The 22012-nt window shown below is 40.0% G+C and overlaps 1 protein-coding gene across 1 annotated transcript in view; it reads right to left on the minus strand.

Annotated features, from left to right (window-relative positions):
• Positions 1 to 22012, minus strand: part of FSIP1 (fibrous sheath interacting protein 1) — a 204348-nt gene that overhangs the window by 120555 nt on the left and 61781 nt on the right. The window contains exons 9-10 of the mRNA XM_036247677.1: positions 20972 to 21130; positions 1188 to 1328 (exon numbers count right to left, since the gene is read on the minus strand). Of these exons, the coding sequence (XP_036103570.1) occupies positions 1188 to 1328; positions 20972 to 21130 (300 nt within the window). The remainder of the gene's footprint in view (positions 1 to 1187; positions 1329 to 20971; positions 21131 to 22012) is intronic.

Genomic DNA, 22012 nt, shown 5'->3' on the forward strand with positions numbered 1-22012 from the left:
AACCTTGCCTGAGACAGCCCATTTCCATTGAGATAATTCTAACTTTTTTCTTTCCCAACCACCGTATTTTTTTTCCTACACTATAAAAAAATGAAAGTGATACTTCAAATAATAGTCCTTTAAATCTCTGGAAAGTGATCATGTGTGATTTTTCTACCAAACCATCCCACCCTTTCTTGCCCACAAAACACACACACACACACACACACACACACACACACACACTTTTCTTTGCCAAGCTAAATACACTCATTCCCATCAACAATCCTTCATATGACCTGGTGTTAAATCTCATCCTCATCCTTGTCACTTTACTATCCAAATGCAGTCCACTGCGCTCACTACCTTTCCCTGAATGTGTAGCATAGTGGCTACATTACATTGTTGACTCACCTGGAGTGGATCCGAAGGAGTAGTTTCAATATGCTGCTTCTGGCTGCATGGCTCATCCTCCCCATACTTATGCAGCTGGTGCCCAAGGCCCCTGCATACCCACTGAATTTCCTACTACCTTTGTGAGCCCCTACCTCACTTCATTGTGCCTACTTTCCCCAGTTCCCACTAGCTAGATCCATCAACACCAACAACATTACCACCACCTTCAGACTAAATAAAATCCCACTTCCTCAACCAACCTTAACCAAGGCAAATGTGCATCGGAACTAGGTCACTTTTCCAGCCTTTACTGACAGATCAAGCCTAGGCTCCATGTGGCTCCGCCCTCCCGGGACTCCTACATTACCCCTTAGCTCACTCTTTCCCTCTTCCACCCTAAGACTGAATATGGACTTGGTCCTTAAATCACCAACTCAGTGGTCACAGATTATTTCTTTTACCCAAATTAGTAATTTAAAACAATGTTCTATTGCAATAAAAAGAATAAGACAAAACTGTTAAATTAGCCATTTCCATAAGCTATAACTTAGAAAATATATTCTCTGGTCTATAGATAGTAGGATAACATATAGATAGCTAGATAGTATAGATATAAAAGGAAATCTCATATTCTTGTATAAAGTGTTACTAAACTTCCAGAAGTAACTTTTTAAAACTTATCTTTATTGTTGAAAGTATTACAGATGTCCCTGCTAACTTTCGATAGAATATTTAAACAGTCAAAGGAAACTGGAACCTTCTTAAATACAATCACTGGTTACAATTAAACTTTAAATAACAAAAAGACTTACTACATTTTCCTTCATCTTTCTCAGCTTCTCATCTATCTCTCTAAGCCGATTTTGCTCATTCCGCTGCTCTTTGGTGTTCCGGAGTACCTTCTCCCCTGGAGTTATTTCCATATTTCTATCATCAACATTAAGGTCAGGTTCCTAATTTAAAAAAAAAAAAAAAGTCATGCACAGGCTGAAAATGTACCATCACACACTGCTCAAAGCAACTGAGCCTTGAAGGTTGGTTTTGCTTCTCAAACACTATCTCTTCCCTTAAAAACAATATTTATCATTCTCTAAACTCTTCCTATTCGAGAAAGGAATGGTTCAATTGTACATAAAACGAGGAGGAAAATATATTAAAATATATGGAAAGCAGGAAGTTAAAGTGAAATAAAAAAGAAAGAAACAGTGGCCAGGAAGCAGTGATCTGGGCTCTAGTCCCTGCTCTGTACTTATCAGCTTAGAATCTTGGGCAAATCACAGTTTCTGTAGACTTCAAGTTGTTCATATATAAATAATAAGAAAAACCCCTGCCCATCCCTGTTATGAGAGGCAGCTGTATGGTACTGAAGAGACCTACACTCAGCAAAGTCAAGAGTTTTGAATCCAGACTCTCTCTAGTTCCTAAAATAGCCTTAGGAAAATCAATTAACCTCTCTGAGCTTCAGTTTCACCATCTGCAAAATAATAATAATGGGAAAGGAGAAGGAGGAAGAGGAGGAGGAGGAGGGGAAAAACAACAACAATAAGCCTAAAAGTCCATAGTAAGAATGCAACAAATCTTAGTGCCTAACAAATGTGAGCTGAATATGTCCTTTGAAAAGAATAAACATTATATAATGAAAGTATTTTATTATCAGCAGTGTTTGAATTGATAGAACCATATTCTCCCAAAGTTAGTATTATTTCTAGGTAATATAAAAAGCTATTTCTTGATAGTAAGTCAGTCATTTAAGTATAACTAAACTTCCTCTCTTTTCTCCAACAAATCTCTTACTCTGTGTTGCCACGTAGGTGACTGGCATAGATGTCATTTTTGAAGTTACTCATGCCAGAATCTTCTCAGTTTCATTCCTTACATACATTTAGTCATCAAGAATAGTCACCAGCCCTGGCCAGTTTGGCTCAGCGGTTAGAGCGTCGGCCTGCGGTCCGGAGAGGCCCGGATTCGGTTCTCGCTAAGGGCACGTACCTCGGTTGCAGTTTGTCCCCGGCCCTGGTTGGTTGTGCGGGTGGCAGCCACTCGATGTGTCCTTTCACGTCGATGTTTCTCTCTCTCTCTCTGTTCCTCTCTCTCCCTCCCATTCTACCTGAACAAAAAATGGAAAAATGTCCTCGGGTGAGGATAAAAAAAAAAAAACCTTGCCCTGGCCGGTTTGGCTCAGCGGTTGGAGCGGTTGGAGCATCGGCCTGCGGTACAGAAAGAATAGTCACCATTTACTTTCCAACACCTCCTTGATCAAGGCCCTTCTCGCTTTCTCATTGTCTACTCCTCATTCACTATCCAATTGTTTTCAAACTCCATTGTGCTGCAGACTCACCCACAGAGCCCGGGGCAGCCCAGCCTCCACTGCAAAGATTCGGGTTCAATAGGTAAGGACTGGGGACTGACAACTTGAAGCACAACTACTTGAGAATCTGAAAACTATCAACTTGAGCCACTACTTGAGCCTCTTAACTGGGCACAAGTAGAGGGTCATTCATTCCACCTTTTGCAAAGAAGTCATAAAGGAAGGTGCAGTCATCATCACTTCATGACCTGGTCCTGCCTATCTCTTCAGGTTCATCTCCCATTCCGTGTGTCTCAGACCCAAAGCCTCAGCAATATTCACTACTGCTAGTTCTCCACCATTCCATACGTCCTCCCTCCAACTCCTCATGGAGACCTAATCTTTTCGAGCCCAGCACAAACATACATCTACTATAAAATATTCCCTGACATACCCAGGAAGGCAACTATTCCCTCCTGCATTCCACATCATTTTATTTCCCACACTGTCACTGCCCAGCCAGAAACTATGACTGTCCCCACTCTGAATCCCAACACAAAATATAATCCTGAAACTGTATAATCACTTGTGTCTGGGGAAGGTTTGCTTCCTGGTCCCCAGATGGCCATCTTCTTGCTGTGTTCTGAATGACGGAAGGTGCAAGGGAGCTCTGTGGGCCATTTTTATAAAGCACAATAAATCTCATTCATGAGGGATCCATCTTCAGGGCCTAATCACCTCCCAAAGGCCTCACCTCCAAATACTATCACATTGGGGATTACATTCCAACATATAAATTTTGGGTGACACATTCAATCTATAGAACATAGTAATCTGAAAAACATCCAAACTGGATTTCATTTTTAAATGAAAATCTTTTTTTAAAGGACATTACTTTAATAATCTACAGCTATTTTTTCACATCTTTGGGTAGGCAAAAAAAAGATACAAAGAAAAAAATTTTAAATCGAACTTCATCAATATTTTTAAATTTTGCAAAGCCACCATTAATAGACAAGCCACAAACTAAGAGAAAAATGTGAAACACACAAATCTGACAAAGGATTCAAATCTAGTATATATAAAGAATGCATGAAATTTAATAATAAAACAACTAATACAAAGCTAATCCAGTTCTAAAACAACTTGAACAGGCACTTCATAAAAGAAGATATGTGAATGACAAATAAGCACATATATGAAAAAGTCTTCAATATGATAAGGCATCAGGAAAATGAAAATGAAAATCACAGTAGGATAACACTACACAGTCATTAGAATGGCCCAGATGAAAAAGCTTAACACAAAATGTTGGAAAGGTGTGGAACAAATAGAACTCTCATTTGTTGTTGGGAAGTATAAAATAATACAACCACTTTGGAAAACTGGCAATGTTAAAAGTTAAACATTTGTCTTTTCTATGATCCAGCAATTCTACTCTTGTGAATCAATCCAAGAGAAAGGAAAATGTATTACTTATTTGACACATGAATACTCATAGCAGCTTTATGCATATCCCAACTGTCTACCAAGATGAGAACAATAAACTATGGTAAGCACCCGATGTAAGCTGGGATGATCAGACTCCTTCTGCTTGACCTCTATTTTGTGATTAGATTAGTCAATGTGGGGAGGGAGGAGTATTAAGAGATTGGAGGGCAGAAGGAAAGTTGAGGTACCTTCCCCTTCCCCTCACTGCTTTGACATTATGGTTTTGGCAGGGATGTATCCATGAGGTGCCCATCAGGAAGGTTTTCTTAGATTCAACTGTGTATTCTCACTCAAAGACAGAGACCACACTTGGAGTGAGTCTATTCAGAAGGATTTAGGACAGGAAGCACAGCAAGGCAGTGTCAGGTATCCCTCCTCAATGGGAGCTTTTGCTGCAGTCCATATCATCACAGTAGAGGTACAAGGGGCAAGGAAGCTACCCTGGTTTAAAAACTTTATATCCCATAGGAGCATCATCTCTTGAAATGACTTTATAGGTACAGCATCCAAGGTCCCAGCAAGGAATATGCCCAGCCACAAGAATCATTGTACTTAGGGAAGTTCAAAGTATGGCTTCCCCTTATAATTCTCCCAATCCAGGGGTCACTTTTAGCATAAGTAACGCCTCCTAACATTGTTGACAATCTAACTTTCATCAGTTACCAGAGAAACCATTAGGAAATTAATGACAGCTCAAATTCTTATGCTGAAGGGGGAAGGGTTGGTTAATCCTTTGCTCATACCTCCTTTGGATGATTCTTTGACCGTGGCTCTAGATCTCCCTAAGCTCCAACACACTTTCCCTTCCCCCTACTCACTGCTGCTAGTCCGTGGGTGTCCCAACATCCCTTACTGGATTCTTTAGATCCATAAATAGTTCCTTCATTTAATTATCTTCAAAATCCAAGCTAAGCCCTGGCCGGTTTGGTTCAGCGGTTAGAGCGTCGGCCTGTGGTCCTGAGAGACCCGGGTTCGGTTCCCGCTAAGGGCACGTACCTCGGTTGCAGTTTGTCCCCGGCTCTGGTCAGTCGTGCGGGTGGCAGCCGCTCGATGTATCCCTTTCACATCAATGTTTCTCTCTCTCTCTCTGTTCCTCTCTCTCCCTCCCATGCTACCTGAACAAAAAATGGAAAAATGTCCTCAGGTGAGGATAAAAAAATTAATTAATTAATTAATTAACAAAAACACAAATATTCTAAAAAAAAAAAAATCCAAGCTAAGGGAAAAATGGAGATGGTGGCAGAGAAAATGGAAGCTACACACACCGTTTCCCAGGACCAAACTGGAATTACAACTAAAATAAAGACAAAACATTGGGAAAAACTAACTAAGAGCAGCTGGTAGAGAGCCAGTAAAACCAAAGACAGAAAGGATGCCAAATTGAGCCTGGTAGGAACTGCAGAGATGCATGGGGGTGGGCTGGGAGCCATGGACAACAAGGGCTGTATTAGCAAAGTGCATAAGCAGAGGTTTTAAAAAGCACCAAATCAGCTACAGTAACTCATGTTGGTCTCTGGCAGAGGGAGGGCAGACTGAACTGGAACTGTGTGGAGAGAGTCCAGGGCTCCTGGTTCAGGAGAGAGCTGAGAGACAGATAGGAGAACACTGAACACCGGGAGTCCTGTACTAAATCACTCCCTCACAGGACAGTAGTCATATTACTCAAAGAGCCCCTTCCCAAAGCCCTGAGGAGAAGCAACGGCCCTTCCCGCAGGAATTCAATGCCGCAGGAATTCAATGCCGCAGGAATTCAATGCCGCAGGAATTCAATGCCGCAGGAATTCAATATCGCCAGGCCAGGCCAAAGAAATGCAAATTGAGGGTCATTAACATCTAAAGTCTGATAGTGAGCAAGTGCCCCACCTGCTGGAAATCCTCTTACAGCTGAAGGATTTTTCATTCAGCTGTGGGCTACAAATAGAGGCTCATCAAATAACTGAGACTAATAGCCTCCAGACAAAAGGCTAGAAGATAACTGAATCTGTCCTTGGCTTGAAAATCTACCTAGGTAAGTAAGACTTGACAGTAGTGTTTAATGTGGGTCCTCCCACACTCATCCAAGTGCAGTAGAGAGAGCCACAAACAGCAGAACACCAATACCACAGGGAAAATTTAGCAGGCTCCAAAACCCACTGAGACAGCCAAAATGGTGAAACAAACCCCAAATGAAAGAAAATACAATTTTGCAGGAGAATAAATAAATGATATAGAATTAAGCAAGATATCAGAGGGAGAGTTCAGAGTAATAATCATGAGAAAGCTCAACAGCATGAATAAAGAGCTCAATAGCATGAGTAAAGATAGAAAAACATTGAAAACCAACAAATTGGAAATGAAAAATGACATAGCACAAGAAAAGAACCCATTGGAAGCAATAAAGAGCACAGTAGAGGAAGCTGATGACAGGATCAGTGAATTAGAAGACAGGGTAAAAAAAAAACATTACCCAATCAAAAACCCAAAGAGAAAAATCAATTGAAAAATAGGAAGACAGGCTAAGAGAACTATGGGACAATATAAAACATAACAACATCTGCATCATTGGTGTGCCAGAAAAAGAAGAAAATGAGCAAGAGTTAGAGACTATATTTGAAGAAATAGTGACAGAAAATTTCCCTAGCTTAGAGAAGAAAAAAGGCATATAAGTCCAAGAAGCACAGAGAGCCCCAAGTAAGAAGAACCCAAACAGGCCCACACCAAGACACATAGTAATCAAAATGCCAAAAAGTAAAGACAAAGAGAGAATCCTAAAGGCAGCAAGAAATAAACAACAAGTTACCTACAAAAGAACGCCCATAGGGCTATCAGCTGACTTCTCAACAGAAACACTACAGGCCAGAAGGGAGTGGCAAGAAGTAATCAAGGTAATGAAAAACAAGGATCTGAACCCAAGAATATTCTATCCAGCAAGGCTATCATTCAAAATAGAACGTGAGCCCTGGCCGGTTTGGCTCAGCGGTTAGAGCGTCGGCCTGCGGTCCTGAGAGACCCAGGTTCAGTTCCCGCTAAGGGCGCATACCTAGGTTGCAGTTTATCCCCAGCCCTGGTCGGTTGTGCGGGTCGCAGCCACTCGATGTGTTCCTTTCACATCGATGTTTCTCTCTCTCTCTCTCTGATCCTCTCTCTCCCTCCCACTCTACCTGAACAAAAAATGGAAAAATGTCCTCGGGTGAGGATAAAAAAAAAAATAGAACTTGAGACTTCCGGTCAAGATGGCAGCGTAGGTAAACACGGTATCGCATCCTCCCACAACCACATCAAAGTTACAACTAAACTACAGAACAACCATCATTCAAAACTGCCTAAAATCAAGCTGAATGGAAGTCCCACAACTACAGAATTAAAGCAGCAGCCACATCCAGACTGGTAGGAGGGGCAGGGGCGGAGGCGTGAGGGGCGGTGGAGGCGGAGGCACGACGGGCTGGTCCCACAACCAAGTGTGGCGGATAAAAATCAGGAGGACACCTGGGCTGGGAAGGTCCTTCCTGAGGACTGAGGGGTCCCCGTCCCACACCAGGTGACGGGCTCAGGGTTCCAGTGCCAGGAAGAGAAGTCCCCATAACTTCTGGCTGGAAAAACCAGCGGGAACTGAGGCTCAGGGGAGCTGATGCGACTGGAGCCCCAGGAAGCTCTTAAAGGGCCCACGCATGGACTTATCGAACTCTCTCCCTCTAAGCTTGGAGGGGAGGCAGCTCGAGGGGCACCAGACACATACAGGGAAGAACTGAGCTGTTTGGCACTGAAGCGAGGGATGGAGAGGGGGCTTTCTCCAGGACAAACATGCTGTCAGAGGCCTTTGTTCCTTTGGTGAGCCCTTCCCGGGGGCGGCAGAAAGAAGCCATATCTGGGACTTCAGCAACCTGGCTCACACTGGTAGCCCCGCCCTGGTGACTCCCTGAGGCCCCACCCAACTTTCAGGCCCACCCAAGCTGTTGCCACTTGCTTAACCATAGGATTGGCCTGTCTTGGATCCTGCTTCAGGTTTTCCTAATTCTTTCAAACAAGCAGCATCTAGATAGCCCCATACCTCTCGTTAAGTAATACACAGAAACAAACACAGGGAGGCAGCCGTAATGAGGAGACAAAGAAACAGGTCCCAAATGAAACAACAGAACAAAACCCCAAGAAAAGAACTAAGCGAAATGGAGATAAGCAAACTAACAGATGCTGAGTTCAAAATACTGCTTCTAAGGATGCTCAATGAACTTACTGAGGACCTCGATGGACTTAGTGAAGGCGTCAAGAGCATAAAAAAGGACCAGTTAGAAATTATAGATGCACAGTTAGAATTGAAGGAGGCATTAACTGAAATAAAGAATAATTTACACAGATTCAATAATAGAGTACATAAATCCAAGAAGCAAACCATCGATTTGGAATATAAGGAAGCAAAAAATGCCCAATCAGAACAGCAAAAAGACAAAAGAATCCAAAAAAATGAGGATATTGTAAGGAGCCTCTGGGACAACTTCAAGCGTGCCAACATTCGCATCTTGGGGGTGCCAGAAGGAGAAGAGAGAAATACAAGAAATTGAAAACCTGTTTGAAACAATAATGGCAGAAAACTTCCCTAACTTGGTGAAGGAAACAGACATACAAGTCCAGGAAGCACAGAGTCCCAAACAAGATGAACCCCAAGAGGCCCACATCAAGACACATCATCATCAAAATGCAAAAGGTTCAAGACAAAGAGAGAATCTTAAAAGCAGCAAGAGAAAGGCAGCTAGTTACCTACAAGGGAGTTCCCATAAGGCTCAGCTGATTTCTCAAAAGAAACTTTGCAGGCCAGAAGGGAGTGGCAAGAAATATTCAGAGTGATGAAAAGCAAGAACCTACAACCAAGATTACTCTATCCTGCAAAGCTGTCATTTAGAATCGATGGCCATATAAAGACTTTCCCAGACAAGAAAAAGTTAAAGGAGTTCATCACCACCAAACCGTTATTATATGAAATGATGAAGGGTCTTTTTGAAGAAAAAGATGAAATATATGAACAAACAAAATGGCAATGAATACATTATCTATCGACAGTGGAATCTACAAACAAAATGAACAGGTAGAACTGAAACATTCCCATAGATACAGAGAACATTTTATTGGTTGCCAGTTGGGAGGGGTGTTGGGGGAATGGGTGAAAAAGGTGAAGAGATTAAGAAGTACAAATTCATTGATTGACTGACAAACCTCAAAGGGAAAGGGGCTGGGGGGGGGGTGTGAAATAAACCAAAGAACTTATATGTATAACCAATGGACACAGACAATAGAGTGAGAAAAGGCGGGAGGGCGGCAGGAGGGGTGAGGAGGGGGTCAATGGGGGAAAATGTGGATCATCTGTAATACATTTTACATTCAACAATAAAGATTAACAAAAAAAATAGAACGTGAAATAAACAGCTTCCAAAACAAAAAATAAAAAAGGCTAAGGGAATATATTAGCACCAAACCAGAACTCCAAGAAATGTTAAAAGGATTGCTGTAATAAGCAGAAGAAATAGGAAGAGAAGCATGACCATAATAAACAAAAATGGCAATAATAAATACATATCAATAATAACCTTAAACATAAATAGATTAAACACTCCAACCAAAAGACACATAGTAGCTACATGGATAAGAAAGTATGACTCATGCAGGAGACCCACCTCACAACAAAAGACTCACATAGGTTGAAAGTGAAGGGATGGAAAAAATTTTTCCAAGCAAACAAAAAGGGAAAAGGAGCTGGGTTAGCAATACTCATATTCTGTAAAACAGACTTCAAAATGAAGGCCATAACTAGAGACAAAGAAGGCCACTACATAATATTGAAAAGATCTTTCCAATAGGAAGATATAACCTTGGTAAACACACATGCACCCAATATAGGAGCACCAAAATATATTTTAAAACTGCTGGAGGACTTCAAAGGAGAAATCAATAGCAATACAATCATAGAACGGGACTTCGGTGCTCCACTGACATCACTGGATAAATCCTCTAGACAAAAAATTAACAAGGAAACAGAGACTCTAAATGATACACTAGATCAAATGGATTTAATAGATATCTACAGAGAATTGCACCCCCAAACTGAAGAATTCACATTCATCTCAAGTGCACATGAGATATTCTCAAAGATAGATCACATGTTATATCACAAACTAAGTCTCTACAAGTTCAAGAAGACTGAAGTCATATCAAGCATCTTCTCAGATCACAATGGCATGAAAGTAGAAATCAATTACAGCAAAAACATACAAACACATGGAGGCCAAATAGCATGTTATTAAACAACAAATGAGTTACAAATTTCTAGAAACACAGTATCCCAAAACTGAACTAGGAAGAGATAGAAAACTTGGACAGACCAATAACAACTATGGAAATTGAAGATGTATCAAGAAACTCTCAACAAACAAAAGCCCAGGCCCAGAAGGCTTCCCAGGGGAGTTTTACTGAACATCCAAAGAAGATCTAACACCCATTCTCCTCAAATTATTTCAAAAAATCCAAGAAAAAGGAAGACTTCCAAACCCATTTTATGAGGCCAGCATAATTCTAATTCTAAAACCAGAAAAAGACACTACAAAGAGAGAAAACTACAGGCCAATATTCCTGATGAACACAGACGCCAAAATCCTTTAAAAATATATATTACCAAATTGGATCCAGCAATACATCAAAAAATTATTCACCATGACCAAGTAGGATTCATCCCAGGGATGCAAGGCTGGTACAATATTCACAAATCAATAAATGTGATACACCACATAAACAAAATGAAGAATAAAAACCACGTGATCATATCAATAGATGCCGAAAAAGCCTTCAACAAAATCCAGCACCCATTTCTGATAAAAATGCTCAATGTGGGAATACAGGGATCATATCTCAACATAATAAAGGCCATATGTGAAAAACCTACAGCCAGCATCATACTCAATGGGCAAAAACTAAAAGTATTTCCCTTAAGAACAGGAACAAGACAAGGATGCCCACTTTTGCCACTGTTATTTAACATAGTACTGGAAGTCTTAGCTCAGCAATTAGACAACAAGAAAAATAAAAGGGATCCAAATTGGAAAGGAGGAAGTAAAACTGTCACTATTTGCAGATGACATGATATTGTACATAGAAAACCCTAAAAACTCCATCAAAAATTTACTAGAGCTAATAAATGAATATGGCAAAGTACCAGGATACAAAATTAACATTAAGAAATCAATGGCATTCTTATACACCAATAATGAACTCATATAAAGAGAAACTTAAAAATAATCCCATTTACCATTGCAGCAAAAAACTAAGGTACCTAGGAATAAACTTAACCAAAGAAGTAAAGGACCTACTTGTAAAAACTACAGTACATTGAAAAAAGAAATAGAGAAGATATAAAAAAGTGGAAGCATATACTTTGTTCATGGATTGGAAGAATTAACATCATTAAAATGTCCATATTACCAAAAGCAATCTATAGATTCAATGCAATCGCCATTAAAATACCAACAACTTATTTCATGGAACTAGACCAAATACTCCAAAAGTTTATATGGAACCAAAAAAGACCCCAAATAGCCACAGCAATCTTGAAAAAGAAGAACAAAATAGGAGGGATCCTAATACCGGATATCAGGTTATAATACAAAGCCATTGTTGTCAAAACAGCCTGTTACTGGCACAAGAACAGGCATATAGATCAATGGAACAGAACAGAGAACTCAGAAATTGACCAAAGACATTGTGCTCAATTAATATTTGACAAAGGTGGCAAGAGCATACAGTGGGGTAAAGACAGCTTCCTTAATAAATGATGTTGTGAAAACTGGACAGTTATATGCAAAAAAATGAAGCTAGATCACCAACTTACACCATACACAAGAATAAATTCAAAATGGATTAGACTTAAATGTGACTCATGAATCCATAAAAATCCTAGATGAAAATGTAGGTAACAAAAATTCAGACATCACACACCACAGAATTTTCACTGATAGAACACTTAAGGCAAGAGAAACAAAGGGAAAAATTAATAAATGGGACTACACCAAACTCAAAAGCTTCTGCACAGCAAAAGAAACGACCATCAAAATGGAAAGGAAACTCATTATATGGGAGAACATAACTGCCAATGATACATCAGATAAGGGGCTAGTTTCCAAAATATATGCAGTACTCATACAACTTAACAAAAGGAAGACAAAGAACCCAATTAAAAAATGGGCAGAGGACCTAGACACCTCTCTAAACAGGACATACAAATGGCCAATATACATATAAAAAAATGCTCAACGTTCACTAATCATCAGAGAGATGCAAATTAAAATGACTATGAGGTATCACCTCACACCTGTCAGAATGGCTGCCATCAACAAATCATCAAACAACAAGTGCTGGTGAGGGTGTGGAGAAAAGGGGACTCTAGTACACTGCTGGTGGGAATGCAGACTGGTGCAGCCACAATAGAAAACAAGATGGTGTTTCCTCAAAAATTAAAAATTGAACTGCCATTTGACCCAGTGATCCCACTTTTTGGAATCTATCCTAAGAAGCCTGAAACACCAGTCAGAAATAATATATGTACCCCTATGTTCATAGCAGCACTAATTATAATTGCTAAGATCTGGAAATAGCTCAAGTGTCCATCAATAGATGAGTGGATAAAAAAGCTGTGGTACATGTACACCATGGAGTACTATGGAGCTGTAAGAAAGAAAGATCTCTTATCCTTTGAGACAACATGGAGGGTCCCGAAGAATATTATGCTAAGTGAAATAAGTCAATCAGAGAAAGATAAATACCACATGATCTCACTTATTTGTGGAATATAATGAACAATACAAGCTAATGAACAAAATAGACCGAGAGAGAGAGAAGTAGGGTACAGACTGACAACCTAAGAAAAGGGGAACCAGGGGGCGGGGAGGGAGGAGATAAACCACACACCTTACATGCATGTATGTGTAACCAGTGGCCAAAGACAACAATGCTGGGGACAGGGGTGGAATATGGAAGAGGGTGTCAATGGGGAGAAAAGGGGAAACATCTGTAACAAAAATAAATTAATAAAAATTACAACAAAAAAGAAATCTAAGCTGATTTCTAGCCAGTGTGGATCAGTGGTTAGAGTGCATGCACCAAAGTGTCTTGGGTTCAATTCCCAGTCAAGGGTATGCAACTGGGTTGCAGGTTAAATCCCCAGCCCTGGTCAGGGTGTGTGCGGGAGGTAACCAATCAATGTGTCTCTCTCACATCAATATTTCTCTCTCTCTCCTTTCTCCCTTTCTCTCTCTCTCTCTCTCTCTCTTCTGCCCTTTCTCATCCCTTCTACTCCCTCTAAAAAATTAATGTAATTTTTAAAAATTTAAAAATGGGATTTAAAAAAAAATCCAAGCTGAATGTTTTTTCTGTTTCTTACCAAGAACTCTAACTGGTACACTATGTTTGTTTATTTATATGCATGTAAGCATGTATGTATATATGTGTGTGTTGCATGTATTTGCAAATAAATAGACTGGAAGGAAATTTAACTTGATGCTAAAAATCTTAATTATTTTATCTTATTTTTCTTAGATGTTTTTGTATTTCCTGAGTTTTCTACAATAGACATGTATTAATTTCATAAGCATGAACATTCACTTTTTATTTTTAAGAAAACAAAGGCTATTTTTGTTCTTCTCTGACAATGTTACTCTCTGTACCCAAAAGATATTGGCCTGAAGGTTAGATTTTAGCCCGCTTCTATTGGTATGACCAGCTGTGTACCTTTCTAAAAATATATTTTTATTGATTTTTAGAAAGAAAGGAAGGGAGAGGGAGAGAGAGAAACATCAATCAGTTGCCTCCCATACATGCCCTAACCAGGGATTGATCCTGTAACCTGGGTATGTGCCCCGACCAGGAATCAAACCAGCGACCCTTTGATGCACAGGACGATGCTCAACCAACTGAGCCACACCAGCCAGGGCAGCAGTGTACTTTTGAGCAAGTCACTTTCTCTTACTGGGTCTCAATTTCTTCTGATAAAGTTTCTTCAAACTCTAATAGCTTATATGTCTATAACTCTCCACAGTCATACCTAAGGACATAACATCTTTCCTCAGACATGGTCTGTGATAGCATAACCATATAGTTCAGATATTTAAAAGATAGCATGTGATGAAAGCAGAGGTTAAGAGTAAGCAAGAAGCCCTGGCCGGTTTGGTTCAACAGTTAGAGCATCGGCCCGCGGACCAGAGAGTCCCAGGTTCAGTTTCCACTAAGGGCACGTATCTTGGTTGCAGTTTGTCCCCAGCCACGATTGGGGTCGTGTGTGTGGCAGCCAGTCGATGTGTCCCTCTCACATGGATGCTTCTTTTTCTCTCTCTTCCTCCCTTTTTCCCTCCTGCTCTATCTGAAGATAAATGCAAAAATGTCCTTGGGTGAGGATTAAAAAAGAGGAAGCAAGGAAAGAGGAAGCAAGAAAAGGTAGTCATTGATTCTGGCAAAAACTGCCCAGTGGCATATTCAAGGTGCCAGAAGAGGTTCTACTCTCACATCAAAGTGCCACCCAGTACTGTCTGTTTTCACGATCATCAGGAAATATCTTGATTTCCTATGCTGGAAATATTTGAGCAGGCTCTGACCATACATATCTTTTCTGTTTCTGAGTCATACAGCAAGGCTTTTGTTCAATAAAAGTAAAATTCAGTTCAGTAAAAGCACTTGTGCTATGTGCACAGAATATCTAAGGAGCCACAAGAAGAGAACTATCCCTGAGGTCAATAGATAGTTATTGATTTGACTAACTGATTGCCAAGGGATTCTAAGTTCATTCTCAGAAAAATATGTATGGTGCTGACTGAGCCAACAGGAGGAGTCTTTGAAGTTAAGTAAACTCATTTCCAAAAGCCAAATACAGAGGAAATGACTCACATCTTCATAAGTTATCTGACATGCAAATAAGGCAGAGTTAATGGCCAGAAAAACACAAATCTACCTAAATAAAGCCAGTTTCCCTGTGTTTTTAAACTAATGCTACACTTTTCCACAGGCTACTGCGATTCCCTGTCATCAGATGGATCACTCTCCCGGCAGTACGAAAGTCGGGGGAAATCTTGCAGCCAGATTGCCTTTATCATCTTGGAATATTGCTGTGAAATGAAAGAAACCTTGACTACACGGGAGGCTTAAGAAAGAGAAATAATTATACATGTAAACTTCAAAGTAATCTGTAAAATATAGGCGGTGAGACTCCCCAGATTGAACCGGGGATGTTTGATGGGTTAGCACTAGAGGCATGGGCCTCCAAAGAGCCCTCTTGTTCATTCCTCCGCCCAGACCCCCGTGCACTAAGAGGGCGCGCTCCTACAGTTGTTGGGAATGAACAGATGGTCAATAATATTTCTGTGCTTGTGACTAGCACACATAAAAAATTCCCAGACTCCTGCCCTCAACCAGTGCATTAAGTAATTTTAAGTCAACTGGACGACATGGCCATGATTAGAACTCTGTAAATCTCTGGACTCAACAATATAAAACATTTCTCAGGATAACATGTCAAACAAGGGTTTCTATTTCCTCAGTTTTAGCTACTGCTGAAATGAAGAAGCAAAGTTAGCTGTTGCTATCAGCAATAGGATGCTCTCGGCGAGAAAAAAGATCAACACAACTATAATTTTCCTCAACCAAATGTTTGTTGATATTCTGTTGGTCTTACCAACCTGTGTACAACTGAATCAATATTTTAAGAACAAGAAAGTAAGTCAGACTAAGTAGGACCTTTATATTCTATTACACTACTTGGTTTAAAAAAAAAAAGAAAGAAATACCTCTTGTCAATGAGAACCATTTCTGAAGACTCTCTCCCAACCAGAAAAAAAAATCTTACCACGAACTGAAATTCCAGATTTAGTGAGACTGATTGCATGAAAGTAAATAAATTGCATTTCTGTACAAGAGCCAAACTGAACAAATCTATTATTGAATCCAGTTGCCAAGGATTTAAAAATCTAAATGCTTACTTAACTCCTGTATCTTAGCTATTTCTGGAGAACGTTAGAATCGAATACAGCTACAAATAAGAAATGCAGTACTGAATTGTGGAACCTCACTCAATTTTATGGTGGGATTTACTCTCCGTGGAAAGAACTAACTGATTTGTTGGAGAATTAGGAGATGAATACAGAAAAGTATGCACAGTTAAACCACAGAACTTTAAAAAAGTTGCTTCAATTAGCTCTCTTTTGCTAAAATGAAATGCAAATAAAAAGCAGATGTAAAAACTGCAGCCACATGACATTATTCACATCACAACAACAGCAGTAACATGCCATTCGTTCTTCTGAAGGTGACCGCACACTTTGTTTTACACCAAGGAAATCAGACATGGAAAAGCCAAAGGCTGCTTTTAAAATATTACCATAAAGTTAGGAGCCAGGCCAGGGCCTCTGTATGAGAACATCATAATCAGCAAGCTCATAAGGAAATGAAGGTTTTCTCTCTGCCCCTTTCACAACAACCAACACTTTCTTAATCTCGGAATCACATTTTTGGAGTCTCTCAAATTATTTTGACTCCGGTACCTTATCATCCTAGGTTTCCGTGCCTAACAACTAGGCACCTTACAAGTTGCCATAGTCAGGTTAGTCAGAAAGTCTGCATGTTTCAACTTGTTTGGAAACTGTTTTTTGGACTAAAATTTTTTAAATCTCCAAAGGAATCATTTAAATATCACGCCTTCATCAAAGAGCCTTTTCTTTCTATGTGCTTCCCCAATATACATTTTCTCAGTCCTCATATTACGCTGTTTGTTTCATTATGATCATTCTACAACTTGTTCTGTTTACGCCCTGTCCTCCAGTAACCTTTAAGCTGCGCTAAGGTCAGAGATGAAACCACCTACTAATTTAAATACTTAACATCAACGACCGCAGCATCTCTGAAAGAAGCTGGCATTCAAAGATATGTTGACACCCTGCTCAGGGGCTGGACAAGTAACAGACGCACGCCTCCGGCCTCAGGCCTGCAATTCACCGCGGAATGCTGGGTCCTGAAGCAAAGTAGCGAATCTGTACTCCACATAAAGCAGCAGCTGCTACTCAGCTCAGTCCAGTAGTGGGCCAAGCAGGGATTCAGGCCTAATGTTGCCAGGTTTTCTCATTTTTCAAGAGAAACTAGGAATTTGAATTTTTATATGAGGTCACCCAATTTTTAAATGTTGGCTGGAAAACAAAATTGTAAACCCTATGTGGGCTAAAGGAAACCCATCTGTGAGCCAAATCTGCCCTGCAGGCAACCAGTTCTCAGCCTCCTGCTGTATAATGGCAGCCTTCACCTGGGCTTCCGACCCCTTCTGCCTCATTCTCCAGTTCCTCTTACTCCGTCTGTCCCTCACTTACAGAAAGACTTGCTTGATATTCCTTCTGGATGAGCTTTCTCTCTCTCCCCTGAACCACTACAGTACTTTGCTTATAGCCTTCTACTGTCCGTATAATCTGTGCCTCCCATAAAAAACTAAATTCCTTGCCCTGGCCGGTTTGGCTCAGCGGTTAGAGCGTCGGCCTGCGGTCCTGAGAGACCCGGGTTCGGTTCCCGCTAGGGGCGCGTACCTCGGTTGCAGTTTGTCCCCGGCCCTGGTCGGTTGTGCGGGTGGCAGCCACTAGATTTGTTCCTTTCACGTAGATGTTTCTCTCTCTCTCTATTCCTCTCTCTCCCTCCCACTCTACCTGAACAAAAAATGGAAAAATGTCCTCGGGTGAGGATAAAAAAAAAAAAAAACTAAATTCCTTAAGTCACTATCATTATTATTATTATTATTATTATTATTATATCATTGGTTGAATTCTGTGTCAGACACTGCTATCTATATTAACTCATCTACGCTTTAAAAGAACACTAAAGAATAGCATTATTATTACTATTTTCTAGATGAGGAAACTGGAGTTAGGAGTGTTTCCAATTAATTCCCAAGTCCTCAGAACTAGGAAGTGGAAGAGCCGGAACTTGGAGAGAGGCTTTAAACCCCATCCACAGGTCTACATTTGCTTGACTTATCCTTAAGGGCCTACAGTTTCTTGCACACAGTGAGCACTTGATTAATATGTATTGGGTCAATTGTTCAAAAACAGAAGCTTATATTTCACTTAAAAGACATTCTTAAGGAGCATGGAGAAAAAAATTACTGGCGAGTTAATGGTTTGCAGAAGAGTTGAAAAATAAAAATGATGTGAATATTCACTATGAATACGTGTGGTTCAGCAATAGATTGGAGCCCATTCATCAACTGAATAGATACACCAGGTTTATCCAAGATGTTTTTCAGTGTATTTATTCAAAAAGAATTTCAATCCAAAAATAATATCCATAAAATAATTTGCCACGTTAGCATTTCTGGCTTGAAAAGTCAATGTGCAATGCTGGTTTCAGTTAGCAACAAAGAAATGCCAAGAGGAAATTGAACGAGAGCTCAAAAGATATTCTTTATCTTGCATGCAAGAAGCATTCATTATTTCTTTTCAACAACTAGGATGTTATATTTCTTTCTGTTTCTCCATCCAATGGGAGTCCCAAAATGCAGTTTTCTCTTTTCCCTCTAATTAATGTTGTTTCACATTAAAATATATAATCTCAGTATATAACAACTAAGCAATGTACTAGTTTGCCTTCTATTTTTAAATATTTTATCAGAACCATAAATGTGAACTCTGAAAATGTGATTTAGATGACAATGACAGAATCTGACCATAGTCATGCTTTATTTAAAGTCCTAATGGCCAACAAATCTCTAAATTCTCATTTTCTCTTTCAAGAATAACATTTGACAGCCATGAAAAAGACATTTTCTATCTTTAGGACCAATATTCAGCCTTGAGATCTCAGCTGCCCATGAAATCTAACAACAACAACAACAAAAATCAGCAGTAACACAAAAAGAATAACGAATACCCCAATTTTATTCTCTCATCTTGGATTCCTCCTTTTGAAATGGTACCCAGCAACATAAATAAACTAGCAATGCAATTAGTGTCAATGTTCAGGAGTACATTTGGGTGGAGACAGAGATTCCAATGTTGTTTTCCAAGAACTCTGATCCCAATGCAGAAATCAGTGGTTTCCACTATGACCATGATGGCTGTGTAAAGGGCTCAGAAGCAGCTGTGCCTGGCCCTTAGACACAAAATCTAAGGAAGCTGAGTTGGCTCCATAAAGGTTTGCCAGAGACCAAACTTTTTTGGAACATTTTAACACTGCTCTTTCCCCTGAGGTGGTTTCAACCGGCCTGAAGCCAAATCCCTAATCTTCAATTGATAGCTTGGAGAAAAGATTCACTATGGAGCAGAAATATTATCTACAGACTACTGATAGTTAAATCTTTTTTTTTTTTAATCCTCAACCGAGGATATTTTTTTTCCATTTATCTTCAAATAAAATAGAAGGGAGAGCGAGAGACTGAAACATTGATATGAGAGAAACACATAGACTGGTTGCCTCCCTCATTACCCCGACCAGGGCCGGGGACCGAACTACAACCGAGGTATATGCCCTTGACTGGAATCAAACCCAAGACTCTTTGGTCTGCAGGCCAACACTCTAACCATTGAGCCAAAACGGACATGGCTAATATTTAAATCTTTTTAAGAGCCATGAAAATCACATGCATCTAAGATTGTGCAGGAAATGATTTGGCAAAGTTTTTACAAAACTGGCAGAGTTACAGTAAGTAAAAACAACAGAAGACCAGCCACTTTCTCTTCAGGTGAAAACTACTACCCAACCCCCAAACTAGATCCCATGAAGTACTGAAATATAGTGGGAAGAAAAAAAATTTTACTTTTCCAAAGCTGCTATTATTCTTCTGTCTTCCTACATATTCTTCTAGCTTTGTAAAAGAATACTTGAGGGAACTCTGGAGAGAGGAAACACATTTATTTCAAAACCCTCATAGAAGTGTGGCTCAGTGGTTGAGCATCGACCCATGCACTAATAGGTCGCTGGTTCGATTCCCCGTCAGGACACATGTCCAAGTTGTGGGCCTGATCTTCAGTGGGGGACATGCAGGAGGCAGCCAATCAATGGTCTCTCTCATCGACGTTTCGATCTCTCTCTCCCTCTCACTTCCTCTCTCTCTAAAATCAATAAAGGGAAAAAAATGTTTTAAGAAAACCTTCACAGGAGAGTAGTCATCAACTTAGTGAGCATCACTGCTTGCTGTTAAATTAAAAGCTCCAGGAATGTGTCAGGATAAGGAAGAAGTGGCTGCCAGTGTTAACATCTAGAACTAGAGGAATAAAGAGAAATATGGCTCTCAAAGGGCTGAGTGCTATATCAATTTTCTTCCTTCTCCTCTGTCCTGATCACAATCAAGAATCAGCCAAACCATAAGGAAATAATAATATTAAAATAAAATTTCCTCAGTGACTCCATCCCAGCAAATTACCAACTGAAATTTTAAAAATGAACAGAGAAGTCACCAAATAAAAACACACAGTTATAGAAATTACTACCAGTTAGGAAAACTATTCACAATAGTTGGTCATGCTTGGATGGCACGTCCCCCACTCCCTAAGAATGGGGACGGGAGTAACTATAGGATGCTAGGAAAATGAGACTGAATGGGAAATGTGCTGGGCGGTCTCCCAAAATAGCTATCACACTCCTTACTCAATCTCCATACCAAATCTATTTTCAAATTAAATGCATGCCTTTTTTTTTTTTTTTTCAGAGAAAAAAATTACTATCGCTGCAGTTGTAGTCATGGAATAAAAAGCAATTGGGAAGAAACCTGTTTAGTTAACAAGCAGACTGTCAACTGTGGACTAGCTTTAGCACACACAAACCTGAACAGTCTTGAGTTTGATATACCTGCTCGTTCTGATGTTCAAGTCTTGGAGAAAAGCTGGTTGTTGCTGGGGAGGCTGCAGAAAGTTCTTGGAGTTTTGTCTCGATTTCAGCAAGCTGCTGATGCTGGGTGACTGCAAGTGTGTATCCTTCACCTGGGGCCAGCCAGCCAGACTGCTCACCCTAGGAGGAAACCACAGTCACCAGATCATTCCTGGGCTACATTTTTTCCAAAACAGAATATACCTTTCAGACTGCTATTTTGATGCTCAGGACTTCACATACATCATACACACACAAAAAAAATTTTTTAAGAAAACTATAACAAAAGCACAGAATTGACACTGGCATAGTGAAAGAAAAAAATTAAATAGTTTATGGCTTCATTATATGCCAACTCTGTGTAAAGTATCTTCATAAATTATACTTTACGGGTTTTTTGACCTGTGGAATAAATCTCTCAGCCTCACAGTCTGGTTCTCATTGCATTCTCATTTCTCCACTTTGAAAAAGTGGCTGTGATATTTTGAACAGGGATAAATTGTGTTTATCCTATAACAGACATGGTCTTTTCATAATTTGTCACCTGAAACGTAATGTAGGCTCTATAAACTCAATTGTTTGGATTTTATGAGCTTAATTGGTCATCTAACTCATTCAACTAACATTATAGTTTCATAATAGGTTAAGATCCATTCATAACATTCATTCAGAAATCTCATACTGAATGCCAACTCCGTGTAGGCATTACACTGGTGATTCAGTATGAATATCACAAGTTCCTGTCCTCAAGGAGTTCTCAGCCTCTTGGCAGCAAAGGTTTTAACAAGTTGCAAAGCTCGCCAGTAAACCTAGGGCACCATGGGAACCAGGGAGGGTCAACTACCCTCTGTTAGTTGGACAAGAAGGGACAAAGTGGTGGGAGAAGGCTTCCTGGCTGAAATAATCCAGCTTAATCACATCTTAATAAAAGAAACAACATGCACTTTAAAACTGGAGCTGATGAGGGCAAGACTGGAAGCAGAAAGCCCAGTTAAGAAGCAAACACCATAATCTAGAACACAA

This window comes from Molossus molossus, unplaced genomic scaffold, assembly GCF_014108415.1.
Source record: "Molossus molossus isolate mMolMol1 unplaced genomic scaffold, mMolMol1.p scaffold_m16_p_1, whole genome shotgun sequence".
In the NCBI taxonomy this organism is placed as follows: domain Eukaryota; kingdom Metazoa; phylum Chordata; class Mammalia; order Chiroptera; family Molossidae; genus Molossus; species Molossus molossus.